General features: G+C 37.0%; 1 protein-coding gene across 1 annotated transcript in view; it reads left to right on the forward strand.

Moving 5' to 3' along the window:
• The window catches only part of MARK1 (microtubule affinity regulating kinase 1), a 104,837-nt gene extending 90,569 nt beyond the window's left edge, over positions 1-14,268 (forward strand). The window contains exons 14-16 of the mRNA XM_019516478.1: positions 1,622-1,783; positions 2,675-2,929; positions 10,049-14,268. Coding sequence (XP_019372023.1) covers positions 1,622-1,783; positions 2,675-2,929; positions 10,049-10,403 — 772 coding nt within the window. The 3' untranslated portion in view covers positions 10,404-14,268. The remainder of the gene's footprint in view (positions 1-1,621; positions 1,784-2,674; positions 2,930-10,048) is intronic.
• The last annotated feature ends 1,067 nt before the right edge of the window (positions 14,269-15,335 follow it).

Below are 15,335 nucleotides of genomic sequence, written 5' to 3' on the forward strand. Positions count from 1 at the left end.
AGCCCCCTCCCCACCACAGTGCCTGCACCCCCTGTCACCTGCCCCATGCCTGTTTCCCACAGCCTCTGTCCCCTTTTCCCATCACCTCTTACTGTCAGATGCCACCCTAGTTCCATTCCCTCCCATGGCATGAAGCTCGTGGAAGCACAGCCTTTGTCCAGCCTTGCAGCAGTGTCCTGGGGCAGGAGCTGCCTCGCGCCTGATTGTCATGGCAGGGGACAGAAGCTGCACCTGACAGCACCTGCTGGAGCTGCACCTAACAGTAAGGGAGAGAGGGGGAGAGCCCAGGCAGTTGCTGTGTGGCTTTGTCTCTTGTACTGACCTGGGCCCCAGCAGCTGCCTCTCCTTCCACCTCCTTCTTGTACACAAATCCAAGATGAGGGGCTTTCTTCCCCATGCTGACTGGAGAGGAAAAATCTCACCTTGGGTTCATATAAATATGGTAACTACAGGGTTGTTGGTTGTAGCTGTATTTGTTTAAGGACATGGGCAGGAAAGGTTTTTTGGGTAGATGTGATATCTTTTATTAGAACACATAACACCAGCAGAGTTTCCCTATGCCTGAAGAAGGGTGTTTTGTGCCCGAAAGCTTTCAAAGAACATTTTTTCCAACTATTTAGTTGGTCTAATAAAAGATATTACATCTACCCAAAGAACCTTGCTTGCTAATGGTAACTACAGCAACTACTATTATTATAGGTAGATACTGAATCATCCTCTTCATATATATTTCTGCAGTGCTCTGAACCCAAGCTCTGACTTTTATCACTTTTTTGCAGTTTCAGTCTTTGGAGAAATGAAGCAGAGACTGAATTACAAAAAATGTTATGGTCATTTTGATAGGTGGATATTTATCCACTAATAACCAAGAACTCAATAATCTCACCTCAATTAAGTTCACTTTGAGCCCATGATTCCAGAAGCAAAAAGTATTTGCAGTGTAACCTCCATAGCTAGACATGTTTCCAGAGTGATCTATTTCTGATGGAAATATTTTCTGGCTGGGAGTATTTGGGTATGTGTGTTGCACAGAAAATTACCACTGTAACAGCAAGCACTCTTAGTTAAGGAATACCAGTGTTCAATTTTTGTGGTATTAATTCTTCCCCCGCCCCACCAAGCTTATACATTATAACAGTCTTTAATTACATGAACACATACTATTCTTGGAGATGTTAGCTGCTAAATTATAAGACCTCTGCTGAGTATATATAACAGATTTTTCAAAGTCACGTAACTAACTTTTGAAAGATGTTCAAAGAATAACAAAACACTCATCCTTGACAAATAGGTGACACAATGCCAAATAAGTAATGGAGTACTTTCTTGGTTGCTTGTACATTTAAAAAAAAAAAAAAAAAAGCCTTTGATCTGATAAAGTAAGCTTTCCAGCAGCATTTATGAATGAGATTATTTTCCATTAAAACTGATGAGGAAAATCCTGTGCATTTTTTATGAAGACTACAATTGATTTTTTGTGATTACTATTCATTATAACCTGTGTGCTAAAGATTCTGTTGCAGTTTTGTCTAGTTCACAGATCTTTACATGAACTTTCTGTTGTTGGAACTGTGAGCAAATTTAACTGTCTTCTTTAATTGTCTCTTTGTTATGGTAAAAGCCTAACAGAAATGTCTGCAAGTAGCACATCTTCTGCAGGCTCCGCGGTTGCTTCTTCTGTATCAACACGACCTCGACACCAGAAGTCCATGTCTGCATCTGGTCATCCTATAAAAGTTACACTGCCAACCATCAAAGATGGCACTGAAGCTTATCGACCAAGGTAAAATAACACTTAACGTTCATTTAGTGCAAATTTATATTGGTTTATATACCCTAAACTGTTGTAGTGCCAGTCCCTTAGTACAAGTATGACCAGTCTTCTGGTAAATGGGAAAGTCGGTTTATATTAATTTATATATCCTAAATGGCACTACTTTGTAGAAAAATCTGTTCTGAAAACGGTAATTTGTCGCATCTTCTAAATTCTACAGAGTTTTGATCTAGTTTTGTCCATGACAGAGGGCTTACTTCTCTCATATCATGCAATAAATATGCCTCTGAAATAAGTGTCTGGCTCCAGAAGATTTTTTGGAAAACTGCAGTAATGATGTATTTACCCAGTGCAGACTCATTCCTCATAATATATGCTGACATATTTGAGCAGGATTGTGTAAATTTTCAACCTGTTGGCACTGACAATTGTTATACTTGTTGATGTTGGAAAAAGCATTATAAAATCATGATGCTCAGTGTGGGGGGATCAAAACTGGCCACATGTCTAATGGAAAAATTATATTTAAAACAAACACTTAAAAGTTTTAGGTGTTTGAGAGCTTTAGAATTATTTTTCATTTGTTGACCTTGGAGAAAGAGTGCTGACTCTGAGAGGTTTTTAGCTTTGCCTACTCTGCTTTTATCCTTTTTTGTCTGTATACAATTTTTAAAAGATAGCTACTCTCAACATTTCAAGAAACCATTCATTCTACTGTGGAAAAATTCACTTGATTCCAAACTCAAATCTTGAAAGTAAAGTAGGATTTAGAGAAGAAATTCCCTCAGCATTTTTTCCTGGTTCTTGAGAAACAGTTACGTGGAAGTGGTGGTGATTTGTTTTGTTTTTCGTTTTGTTTTAAAATGTGATTTGTCTTTTATGTTTTTCTTTTTTTCCCAGCAGTGCAACTCAAAGAGTGCCTGCTGCTTCCCCCTCTGCTCACAGTATTAGCACTACCACTCCAGACCGAACCCGCTTTCCTCGGGGGAGTTCTAGTCGAAGCACTTTCCATGGTGAGCAGTTACGGGAGCGGCGTAATGCCACTTATAATGGACCACCTGCTTCACCATCACATGAAACTGGTGCATTTGCACATGCTAGAAGAGGGACATCAACTGGCATAATAAGCAAGATAACCTCCAAATTTGTCCGCAGGTTAGTACTTCTGTGCATGTTTTTGTTTACCAGAGATTTCTCACTAACTGTGGGTTAGTAAATGACTTTATAAATTTTTTTTTTATTTCCATTCTTTTGGAGGATTTCCACTGCGATAATTTAGCACAAACTTATATTTAATTAGAATTAGATTCTCTTTCCTTTTTGCTTTTTTTCCTTCCAGAATCCACTGTCCTCTGTTGTATAAAATTGGATCTGGCCAGCTATTCTCTTGGGGTTTTATGGAAAAAAAAAAGTGTCACATTTCCTGTATAAATCACAGTAATTTCTTTTTCATATCTTATCACTGAATGAAAAGAAATCAACTGATAAGGTTTGATTAAAGAAAGGACAGCTTGTTTTATATATCTGCCAGGGGCCTAAATGAAATATGAATAACAACAGTGTGGTTTGTTGTTATAGATATCTATAAATAAAAATTTTAAAAAACAACCCATATTGTTGTTGTTCATATTTCATTTAGGCCCCTGGCAGACATTACTATTAAGATGCAATTAACCTGTTAATAATCACACTATAAATTGTAACCCTGCCACATGTTCAAGGAATTAATGGTGTGAAAATAATGGGAAACCAGCCACAAAAGTATTCCACAAAAGATTTTAATATTTTTGTACCTGGTTTCTGTCACACTATGAACATGTCAGGGTAACTAGATCTGGCTCAAGACTCTAGTCAGCTGATTGTGGGACCTGGCCCCAGTGAAGTCCCAAGGCTGGGACTGGCATTCAGCTGATTTGTCAGTTCCAACCTTGGGACTAGATCAGGGGTGGGCAAAAAATGGCCCATGGGCTGAATGTGGCCCACAGGGCCCCTACAAAATTTAGAAAATTAATATTTATCTGCCCCTGACTGCTTGTCATGCAGCCCTTGATGGCTTGCCAAAACTCAGTAAGCAGCCCTCTGCCTGAAATAATTGCCTGCCCTTGGACTAGATGGACATCGTGAAACATCTCTGATGCCAATCCAGGGCTGGGACTCTGTTATCTGATCGCCAGTCCCAACCCCAGGACCACACCTGGGTTCAGCCAGGCTGCAGGCAAATGTTCAATTTGTAGGGGCATGGGGGATCTGGGGAGCCTGAGTTCCCCCTGCACAAGCAAGTAGCAGTGGTACCATTGGGAGGTCATCCCAAAATCTTGCATCCTGCCATGCACATTAAATGAACCATTGGCCATTAAATGAACATGTGCCAGGAGCCATACAAACCTGTTACCTCCTCAATGAACAAGTTATTGTGTAAAATAGTGTTAATGAAGAGAACATTTTCAGTTTTACAACAAATTGTAATTGCTGAGTGATATTAGTGCAATGTAGCACAAAAGACTGTTCTGGAAATAGCATGATTCTTAGAGAATTCAGTATATTCACTTAAAATAATCCATGGTATATTTTTCCATAGTCACAAGTTATTGTAAAGAATTCTCATTTCTTAGCACAGGGAATTTGAAATGTAAAAATGACAGAAATGTTGCTGATATTGAGGTCCTACAGTGCAGACAGAAGTACAGCTCCCAGCTTTAACTCAGAAAAAGTTCTGCAAGCACTCTGATTTACAACCTTACCCCAGACCAAACAGAAGTTCACTGTTGAGGACAGGAATCTAGCTGTGGGCTGGGAGCCTGCAGACAGGTTCCCATAACAATGGCCAGGCTCTCTGCCAGCGCTTACTGTTTTCAGAATGGGAGTGGGGGAAGGCAGCAGTGGGAGCATGTTCTTAGGGCTCCCCAGCTGCTGTGAAGGGTGGGATGGGTGAATTGCCCCACCTTCCAGGGAGGGGCTGGAAAACCCCCAGACTGAACTTCCTGTGCTCTCTTTCCCCTTTCCCATTCTGAAAACAGTGACAGGTACAAGTTACAGAAGATGCTACATTTTGAAACATTTTTATCTGCTACCTCATACAATGAGGGATCAGTTTTTCACCTGATTAGCCATTTTTTAAGCTGTCTGCAGCTCTGCACTTGTGTTTGGTCACAGCTATAGACTGCTTTCCATGGTCAGATTGGGTGAAAATTTTCACTTCTGTCTGCACCCCTAATTTATCGGTGTTAAATAGCCTCTCATTCTCTGTTTTCAGTTACATTTTCTTCTCTATAAAGTGATACAGAGTCTGAAAGACAAGGAACTACATTGGTGCTTATATTTTATTTTAGTGTTTTTACAGTGCCTAATCAGCACAATCTTGGTTCATGACTGGCATTTCTAGATCCTGTCATAACCCAGATAAATAATAATGCCACCATAAGTGGTATTATAGAAAATATTATATATGAACTTAAGTCACATTTTACATATAACTGCTTGAAAGCTTTCTTGTAATAAAATCTGATTTTGGCAGCTTGTTTGTGCTTTGCAGGAGCTCATCAACTAATTGTTTTAAGAGACTTGCAGGAATTTATCTAAAGGCTTCAAGAAGCAGCCTAAATAAAGTATCCTACTGTACAACCATCAGTTTCACAACATAATTAAATCTCATAAGTCTTTACATTTGTTGCAGAAGCATGTAATGATATATTCATTTTTGTAAATATGCTTTTAATTTTAAATCCCTTACAGCTCTTAATTATGAAACTTTCCTTTTTTTGTGTAGTAATTATAAGATCAGAAGTCTTTTGCACTTTATGGTAATTTTATGACCAAATTGAGGAGAGGATGGGAAATAAATTCTGTTAAAATCAAATGAATTTACTGACAGTTTCAGTACTTGTCTAAACAGATGCACTGTAATTAAGACATGATCTATGCCATGATTTTTTTTTCAGAGACTTGAAGATACAGTGTATAATCCTGAATTATTGATAACAGCAGTGTTCATGTACTGGAAAAATTTTCATTTTTATTTGTTATATCCCAGTACTGAAAAATTATTTGTTGTTCCATTTGTGCAACAAAAATACCCATTGTGAGGAAGTTTAATTTTATATTAATCAGCCTTTTCAGGAGCATATCTTAATTGTTTTTCGTTATAACCTTGTTTCAGTTGTGTGAAATGAAATAATGGACGTGTTGTCTTGCAAGGAATAGTACTTTTGAAGCTAATTTTAAGTTTCAAATTTTTGTTATACTTGGTTATGTATAGGATACACACACATTTGCTTGTGTAGGATAAATTGTTTGTGGTGTCTCTAATTAAATAATTTTTAAGACAAAAGTATTGATATGTATGGTGGAGATATTTTGTTTTTGATAGGATTTTTTGCTACGAGAACAGCAAAATTTCTGCTTTCTTTCTCCTGTCAATAAGAACACATTCTGCATTTCAAACTGCCAAACTTTATTTTATTTTAGCCTTAATATATTTTTAAGTGGCTGGAGTTGTCTTTTCAATAACATGAGTTATTTCACCAAATGAAGTACTTACAATTCCTGCTTACCCAGATCATTTTTGGAAGGTGGGGCATTTGGTTAAATATAACCAAGTGCCTTTTAGTGTCAGCCTTACACTCGTTTTGACTTCTAGTTGTATTGTTTAGCAATCTTATTCCTTTTAACGTGTTTTATATTATTCCAGAAGCAATAATTTTAAAGTATTTTAATTATAAAGGTGTCACAAAGGAGTGGTATGACTGTTTTGGCAAATGTTTGTGCTTTTGTGTTTTCATGGTAAGTACACGTAGGGTTTATTCATAGTAAATGTTTTTAAATATTACCTGAAGGACATCTTGTTTAATATTCAGAGTATTGAGACATTGTGTTCAAATGTGTATTTAGAGTTTGCTCCAAGCTAGATTCTCTTACTTGTCAGTTAACAAGGATGATATAGTGTGTCTTTGAAGTGTTACATGTGAGATTAAAAAAACTCTTTGAAAGTATGTACGAAAATGCTTGTACTGCAGCATTAGGAATGTACCCACTTAAATAGACAGATATCTTTTCCAAAGTGACAGATGGCTATTAGCAATTATTGTAAAGCAGTTAGTTTTATAAACTAATACTCCAGTTCAACAAGGTGTATGTAAGTACCTGCTTAATTTACAGCACATCAGTAATCCTAATGAAGTCAGTGGAACAGTTGATCTGCTTTAAAGTTAAGCAAATGCTTAGGGTAACCTTTTTGAATTGGGGCTCGTGGGTTCAGTCGTTCAAACTGCTTAGCTTGAAGGATGCTCACATATTTAAATATAAGTGTTCACCTCTTGAATCTGACTCTGGGAGAGCACTGAGCATTTGGCTTCAGTAATAGTTTTGGGTAGTTTGAGCATCTCTCTGAATCAGGTCCTTGTTGATTTACAGTACTATAATTGCACTTTCCAGGAAGACTGGAGTCGCACGTGGCCATTTCTCAGTGTGTGCTAGGTTAGAACACTAACTGTTGTTAAACTAAATGCAAGTGAAAAATATTAAAAAGTTACACATCAGGCTTGAAATAAATGAAGGTACATTATAAAGACGTCAAACATAAAACTGTGAAATCCTGCTAAATAAAATGTAGTTAGCTGACATTTTGCTCAATAGTTATATTAATATTGTTCTAGATAGAGGTTTTCTTGACTTTTATTTTTTGTTTTATCATTGAATCTCAACCTTAACTTTGTTTTGAGGGATCCAAGTGAAGGCGAAGCCAGTGGCAGAACTGACACCTCAAGGTGAGGAGCCACTATTAATACTTCGCTCTTAGGTCCTTTGCATTAAAAGTTTAAGTGGTTTCTGAAAGAGTTTTAATCAAGATGCAAAATAAAATAGTGCTTTAATCACCTCTATTTAAAAAGCATTGTGTTTTGGGTGAGTTTCTATACCCATCCTTTTTAAATCTTTGAAAAAATCACTTTGATTTTAAAATAATTCTTTGCTTTTATGTATTTTATATTGTATGCTTTGTAAAGAAGCAACCTGTAAGTTAAGTATAACTACTGTGAAAGTAAATGCCCTAAGTCAAGATTGTATCAAATTCTTTAGATACTACTTAAATTCCATCTTTCTGTGTGTTTATAAATGTTTAATATTATTTCATTTAATAAAAATGTAAGTGAAATGTAAGTTAATACTTAGTATGTATATATGTAGGGTAAAAAAATTACTATTTTCACATACCTTGTTCATCACTAAAAAGTCACTGTCTACCAACAGTGAACACCCCACGGTGGCTGAGGGGTCACTGCTTTTAAACTTAAGATGCTAAATAGTTAGCATGGGGTGGTAACTGGTAGATTTTGTCTTTGTATGGCAACCATTACATGTAAACAAACCTGTAGACATAAGCAGTAACCTGCTCTGCAGTGTTCATCTTTCAGTATTCATCCTCTTCGAGCTTATTTCAGCATGTTGGCTCTGCCATTTTGACATTTGATAAAAACTATTGTGAAGTTATCTAATGAAAAAGCAATGAACACATGGCAGTGTGTTGCTGCATTCTGAAGTGGTTAATTACAAAAAGTCCTCATCTCATTTTTAGAATAAAACAATTTCATAGACCTTCCTATTTTAAAAAGCAGCAGATCTTTAAACAGGATATATAAAGCTTAATATAGCTAATATGCTATGTATATACTTGAATTTCCTGTACCAGCCTCATTTTCTTTTTCCCAGGTCTCTAAACTGCTGTGCTGCTGACCTTTCATGGGATGAGGGGGGGATCTTTAGCTTATTCAAGCTTCTAATTAAATTTATAAGAGGAGGGTTGTGTTCAGCTCTGACCTCACCATGTTACCCTTATTCTTGAACATCTGCTGTCTCTCTTATCCCCTTACATAGATAGCATAATTGAAGCAGGGGGCCATTTCTTGAAGTACTACATGAGTCCACACCATGACTCTGCTGCTTCTCAGCATCTATTTAAAACTGATGTGGCTATATGGTGGTGACAATAAACCATCATTTTTAACATTCTTTTCAAGAATATATTTTAAGCTATTAAGGTGGTTCTGCTCCTCACTGCATAAATATTAAAATGCATATTTAAATGAAGTGGCAGGTTACTGTTTTGCCTAGCTGTATATAAAGCCCTTCAAAATTAGTCCCCTGGAGCAGGAACTATCTTCCTATATATTTGTGTAGCATTTAGTTTCAAGCACAGCTACAATAAAAATCTCACCTTGTCTGTTTGTCATGGAGAGCCACACCTATCTATGATTCAGTGATAGCTATGAAAAACATAATGTGAGAGTTAAAGCCTTGGAAACAAAATTGGTTATCTCAAAAAGTGAGCAGGAAGTGGGGAAAATAGAGAACAGCAGGGCTGCAAGGAAGAGTTATGGGAAAAATCATGGTTCAGAAAGTCTTGGCTGAAAATGTGTACCATGCTTGATTTAACAAACCCTGTCAAAGAAACATACCCATCACAGTACTGGATGGTAGCATCAGCATCTTTGGATACCCATGAAAAGGAAAACAGTCCAATCTGAAATAATCTTAAAATATAAATGAGTATAATTTCAGCAAACCATTATGGTAAAATCACATGTTTTAAGTGATCTGACTGGGAAGTATAGTCCCACTGGTTGTGTTCAGTGGAAGATAATTACTTGGGATTTTATCCAAGTCATTTTTCATTTAAAATGGCAGTCTTGTGCCTGTTCCTCAGTACTACTTCTGTGAAGTATCTTCTTGCAATATAATTTTCTGGGAGACAAAGATGATATTTACCATCCTGTTAAGTAATTGCAATATACATTTCTGCTGCATAAGTTAAAATGGCACGTATTACCAAAATGAGAGTTCCTCTTACACAAGAGAAGGGAGGTCGAAATTGCTGCAAGAAGCCTTAAAAACAAATTGGATTTATTGTGAACATAATGACCTCCCATTTGACAATACAGAAAATGGGTTTTACTTCATGCAGAAGCATGAAAATGAAAATTTGAAGAACGCAGGGTGGGCTTCCTTCCTTTGCTGCTTTTACAGCGTCCTTACACTTCAGGACTATGTGTCCCACAGATGAATAAGTATTTATTGATGCATGATGTGGTTTACGTGATTGGAACAGTGGACATCAATAAGATTTTTAATACAAATCCACTGTCTCTTGCTGTTGCAGCACAGAATACCGTGTGTTTATAGTTACTTTTGCAAACATGGTGTTTAGGATAATTAGGAGTTGTATTTACCTTCTAGCCTTTTATTCATTTCACTTTTGATTATGCCATGTGTTTCTTTCTCTAGGAGTGCTTCTGGGGAACCAAAAGACAGAGAAAAGGAGGATAGTAAAGATTCCAAGCCCCGTTCTTTGAGGTTCACATGGAGTATGAAGACCACTAGTTCCATGGACCCAAATGATATGATGAGAGAGATTCGAAAAGTGTTAGACGCTAACAATTGTGACTATGAACAGAAAGAGAGGTTTTTACTCTTCTGCGTTCATGGTGATGCTAGGCAGGATAGCCTTGTTCAGTGGGAAATGGAAGTGTGCAAATTGCCACGACTGTCTCTCAATGGAGTTCGTTTCAAGAGAATATCTGGGACTTCTATTGCATTTAAGAACATTGCCTCCAAAATTGCAAATGAGCTTAAGCTGTAAAGAGAAACTAAATTTATGGGATCAGGGAAGATTCATACATGATCTAAACTTACATTTTGAATGTACTGGTTATGCCTAATGTGATTGGCCTGTGAAACTCCCCATGTAGAAATTGTCCCTATTGCAATAAGGTTATACATAGTTATTCTGAATTGTAAAATTAAATTCAGTATGACCTCTATTAAATAACTGTAGCTAAAGAAGTTATGTTCACATGTACAGGTAAGTATATAGAGCATTCTGTTCATTTTATGTTCATAGAGTTGTATAATAAAAAGATGATTGCTTAAATACAGATGTTGTATAGTTGTCTAGATTTCTGCACAGAAATGTATGTTTGATGCTTTGAGTTGAAAAGGTTCTTCCCTATCATTTACATTTTTGGTGGTTTTTATAATTCTTACCTCTATCATGCTTTTTTAAAATTGTGTCCAGAGTCAAAATGCACAAAAATAGTTTTCACAATTGTAACACTACCATTTTTTAGTTAACGAAAAAAATCATATACAAATTTGAATCTGAAGTTGATAGATAAATCGGCTTTTCTTCTACACAAGACTGTTCCTGCTTATCTTTGGCTCTTATTCTTGACATTGGACAGTGTTTAGATGGAAAATACAAATATGTTTACAGTGTTGTCACTTACAGTTTAAAAACTTTCTTTTGCCTTGGACCAGCTGAAAGTGCTGGCAAACAGAAATCAGACATAGGTAATGTTTTGTTGCAAATTATAAAGCTTATTCTCATGGCCCATTGACAAATGTACTACCAAAATGGAGATCAGTAAATTATTTCATTTCAGTATCATGATGTAAAATATCACTTGTTTGCTGCCTTCAGAATATTGCAAATTCCAGTTTGTGGAAATATTAATATTTGGACTTTTTCAGAGCACAAGATAATCTGACATATTGACCAATGGTATAAGATATTAATGCCACCTCAGGAATTAACTGGCTTTTGGAATATTTGCCCCCAAAGAGTACATGCAATTCCATATGATACTTTACAGCTAAACATACATTGTTTATAACAGTAGATTGTTGATTTATGCTTATGTGGTTGTACAATTTGTTCCCATGTAACCTGTTTGTGTTTAATATTTTACCAGATTTCTTGTATTTATTCCACATCATTATGCCTGTAACGTGCAGCTTTGAAATTAGGCATTTGCCTATGGAAGAAGAAAAAAAATGTTCTTCATAATTAGTGATATAAACTGTAAAACCACTAGTACTGGTACATTTTAATACTTGTTATTTTGTACTGAATTTAACCATAGAGGTTGGTTGTGCAATGTTATTTAATGTTGTAATTACTGTAATATCAGCATATGGGCCCCATCTGCACACTCTTGTGAAGAATAGGAAGTTCATTCAAAAGCTGTCACTTTAAAAAAAAATAAAAATAAAAAAAATCTGTGGTAAACTCTGTAACCCTAAGGTAGAAGGCTGTAAGTGTAGCTAATATGCCATTCAGTATGGCTTCTTGAAAGAGATGGACTTTACATGCTGTACTGTACTGTGATGTAGTTTCTTCTGTAACAGTTATGTTCTGAAATGGACGTGTATTGTTGCCTTAGAAAAAGGGTGGTGTTTGGAAAGAAAGAACTGTAGCCCCTTTTTAGCCAGTGTTCATTTTAAACAAATTTTGATGCAAGTCATCTTGATTCACTTTCACTGGTGCACTCTATTAAAACTTACTTGAATAGTTCTCATACTAAAGCACTTGTTGTTTGCCCTTTATAAGATGAAAAAGCTGTTACAAGTAGATCCTTTTAACAACATGGGAGTTGAGAAGGTCTTTCTTGCAGATGTGTTCTTTATGTGTTCCTTGAGCTAAGGAGAAGTCTTCGCATTCCATATTATGCAACATCAGCATCTACCTCACTTCTCTTGAACTGCTCACAGTGCTGAGCACCTTATAGGCCAGTAGTCTCCAACTTTTGCTGGCCCATGAGCAGCAAAGTGCTGAGGAAGTAGTGTTCCGTGGGCCATGCAGACTGCTCACTGTATCACCCTGAACAAATGTGTATGGAAAACAATTTTCTAAGGCTCAAGTGGCCTGCTGGAGACAAAACTACAGGTTGGAGATCATTTTTCCAGATCAGGCTGGCCAAACTTGCTAACCATTCTAGCCACTAAACAAAACCTGGCATGGCCAAGTGTCACAGGGCACAACTTCAGGAAGTACATGTGTTACCTGCATGTGAGCTGTAGCTTAACCAACACTATTCCAGAAGAGTTTGTGGATGCTTATTATTTAGAATTGGGACCCTGCTCCAAATCCTGATCTTGAGAAGTGATCTCTTTGGCAGTGTCTACACAGCAGGGTACAGTGCTATGTAAAAGTAACAGACCTAGCTTTGGTATCAGAATCAATACAGCTGCATTGGCACAGCAGTCAATCCAGGCTACTTTACCCTACTGAGAAGGGTAAAGCAGGGTAAATTACCCCAGGGCAGAACACCACATCAATGCAGGGTTTTGTTTCCATTACCTGGGTTAGCTCATTTATTATTGCTGTGTGGTGCTGTGCTGCGTAGACCTGGTGTTGGATTACTAGGAAGCATCTGCATATAAAATCACAACTCAGCCTGGAAAAAAATTTGGATCCTTGTGCAGTTGATCCCAGAATCTAAATGTGGCTGGAGAAAGGCTTACCTTTCTCCTTGTTGTATAAGGAAAGGTGGCTGTGTGTGTTTGGCTAATTCTGCCTTTTGTGTGAAAATGCACATCTAAAATAAACTGTAGTACAAACACTTGCCGTTTAGAAAAATTCTGTGTAAAACCCTGGGAACCTGTCATGCTGATAGTGTGCATTAAATCCTTCTGATAGTTCTCCCGCCTTTCACATTCTTTTTAAACCTTTAACTTTGCTGTACGTTGGTAGCACTTCTAATTAAATTATGCAGTTGGGGGTGAAGGCTGTATTACTTCAGTGAAACAATAAGGGCAGCTTTGTAAAAAGAGAGGTTATAAATTAAAGTGCAATTACACTATGAAAAGATAATTTTATAAAAATGGCATCATAGTTTTATGTTCATTGTTTGTCTGATTTCTATATCAGATTTATTCAGTTTTGCAAGCACAAGGTTAGTTGCAGGCTCTGCAAATTTGCCCTGGTCTCCCAGAAAAACTGGGCTCTTTTGTGCATCATCACCACTTATAAGACACTTGATGAAATTTTGGTGTTAATGACAAATGTACAACCTTTATTAAAAGCCTTGACCAAAGACATAATATAGAGAGACTGGTTAGCACAGGTGTGCCAGCAAATATAATTTGTTTTTCACAATTTCCTGTTCTTAGTGGAGGTGGGGAGCACCTCGAGGGAGCATATAGAGTTGGGAGTTTGAAGTACATTTTTGCTTGCTAACTAAACAACCTAATATGGAAGTCAGTAAGACTGAGAACATTGAACTCCTTCCCCCCCCCACGTCTGTTTTATAGTCACTTTATAGATACCTTGTTAATAGAAGGCTACATAAGATATTTTGTAGGTGATAAGAAATGCAAACCTGAAATGCATAGTGACTTATATAAGGTATCAATGTAGCATACCACCAGTGTTGATTTGCATGGCTTCCTTTAAATTGGGAGAAAATCTGAGACTCCCAAAAATTAAAAAAAAAAACAATAATAATCATGTTTTGCAATTCTAGGAAGTGTTAAAGATGCCTCAGTCTTCAGACTGCTTAAATTCTTAGTTGTAATGACCTGACTGAACCTCTATATTCATGAAGAGAAAAGGCTTACAATGCAGCATACTTGTACTGTAAAAATGTATACAGTCATGCCAAACACAAAAAACCCTTCTTCATACCGTCCGATTTGCAGCATTAAAGTATATTGAGGACAATTAATACACTTTCTTAGTTTTCATTTTTGCTTGTCTGGGTGAAAATATGCATGCGAACAGAGGGTGGCATCAGATACAGCCCTTAATTATGAAGCTAGCGCCGGTAACATGAAGGAATGCTAATACAGAGTCCATTCTTTTGCACGTTTCTGTTAGTTATCTCAGTCTAAGAAGGAACCAGGGACACATTCACCCTGACTAAAAGGGAAACATTATTGGTTACTCCAAAAATCATGTGACACTTACCATTTGTTTTCACTAGTTGTTTCTCCTTTGGTTATCCAGTAATTCATGGTTTAGAGCAGAGTTAGCTCAACTTGTGAAAGCTGAGCCTGCCTTCAGGAAAATTAAACTAGTCACAGCTCTCTGCAACTCTCCATCACTAAAGGTCTTCTAGTATTTAAACGTAATGTTGTATGACACTAACATTTTTTTTTAAGGACATTGGTTATATTCAGTATTGAAGAATGACAATTTTTCACACATTGCTATTTCAAACAGAAATAGAACCTGAGATTTGTTTTATACAGTAATGTTACATAATTTTTTTAAATAGTTAGTGCTGAATATCAACATTCTTTCTCTACCAGACCATCTTGAGGCCTGAGGTAGGTTAGTGAATGGACAATCTTGTTTAGCAGTCACTCAGGAGATAGTATCTCTTCATTATATGGTCCTTTCTTAACCAGTTTGAGCCATGTCATGCTCCACAATGTTGACAAAGTATCTCTGGGTGCATCTACATGAGATGCTGACTGTGCAGTAGCATGTCACAGCATGGACAGTGCTAATATACTACTGCACAGTAATATTAGGCTAAACTCCAGTTACTGCACATTTATTTAGTACTTTCTTACAAATAAATACTTTGCATTCCTTTTACAAGTAAAATAAGGAAATATTGTATAGATCAAGGGTGGGCAATTATTTATGCTGGAGGGCCATTTAGGGAGGTTTGGTGAGCTGCTGCAGGCAGGGCCACCACTGCTGCCATGGCACGCTTGCGTGCACACCTGCAACAGCTCACCAAAACTACTTAAGTGCCTGGGCCCTGGTCCCACTGTCACTGCT

This window comes from Gavialis gangeticus, unplaced genomic scaffold (assembly GCF_001723915.1).
Source record: "Gavialis gangeticus isolate Ggan-Ray unplaced genomic scaffold, GavGan_comp1, whole genome shotgun sequence".
NCBI lineage: Eukaryota > Metazoa > Chordata > Crocodylia > Gavialidae > Gavialis > Gavialis gangeticus.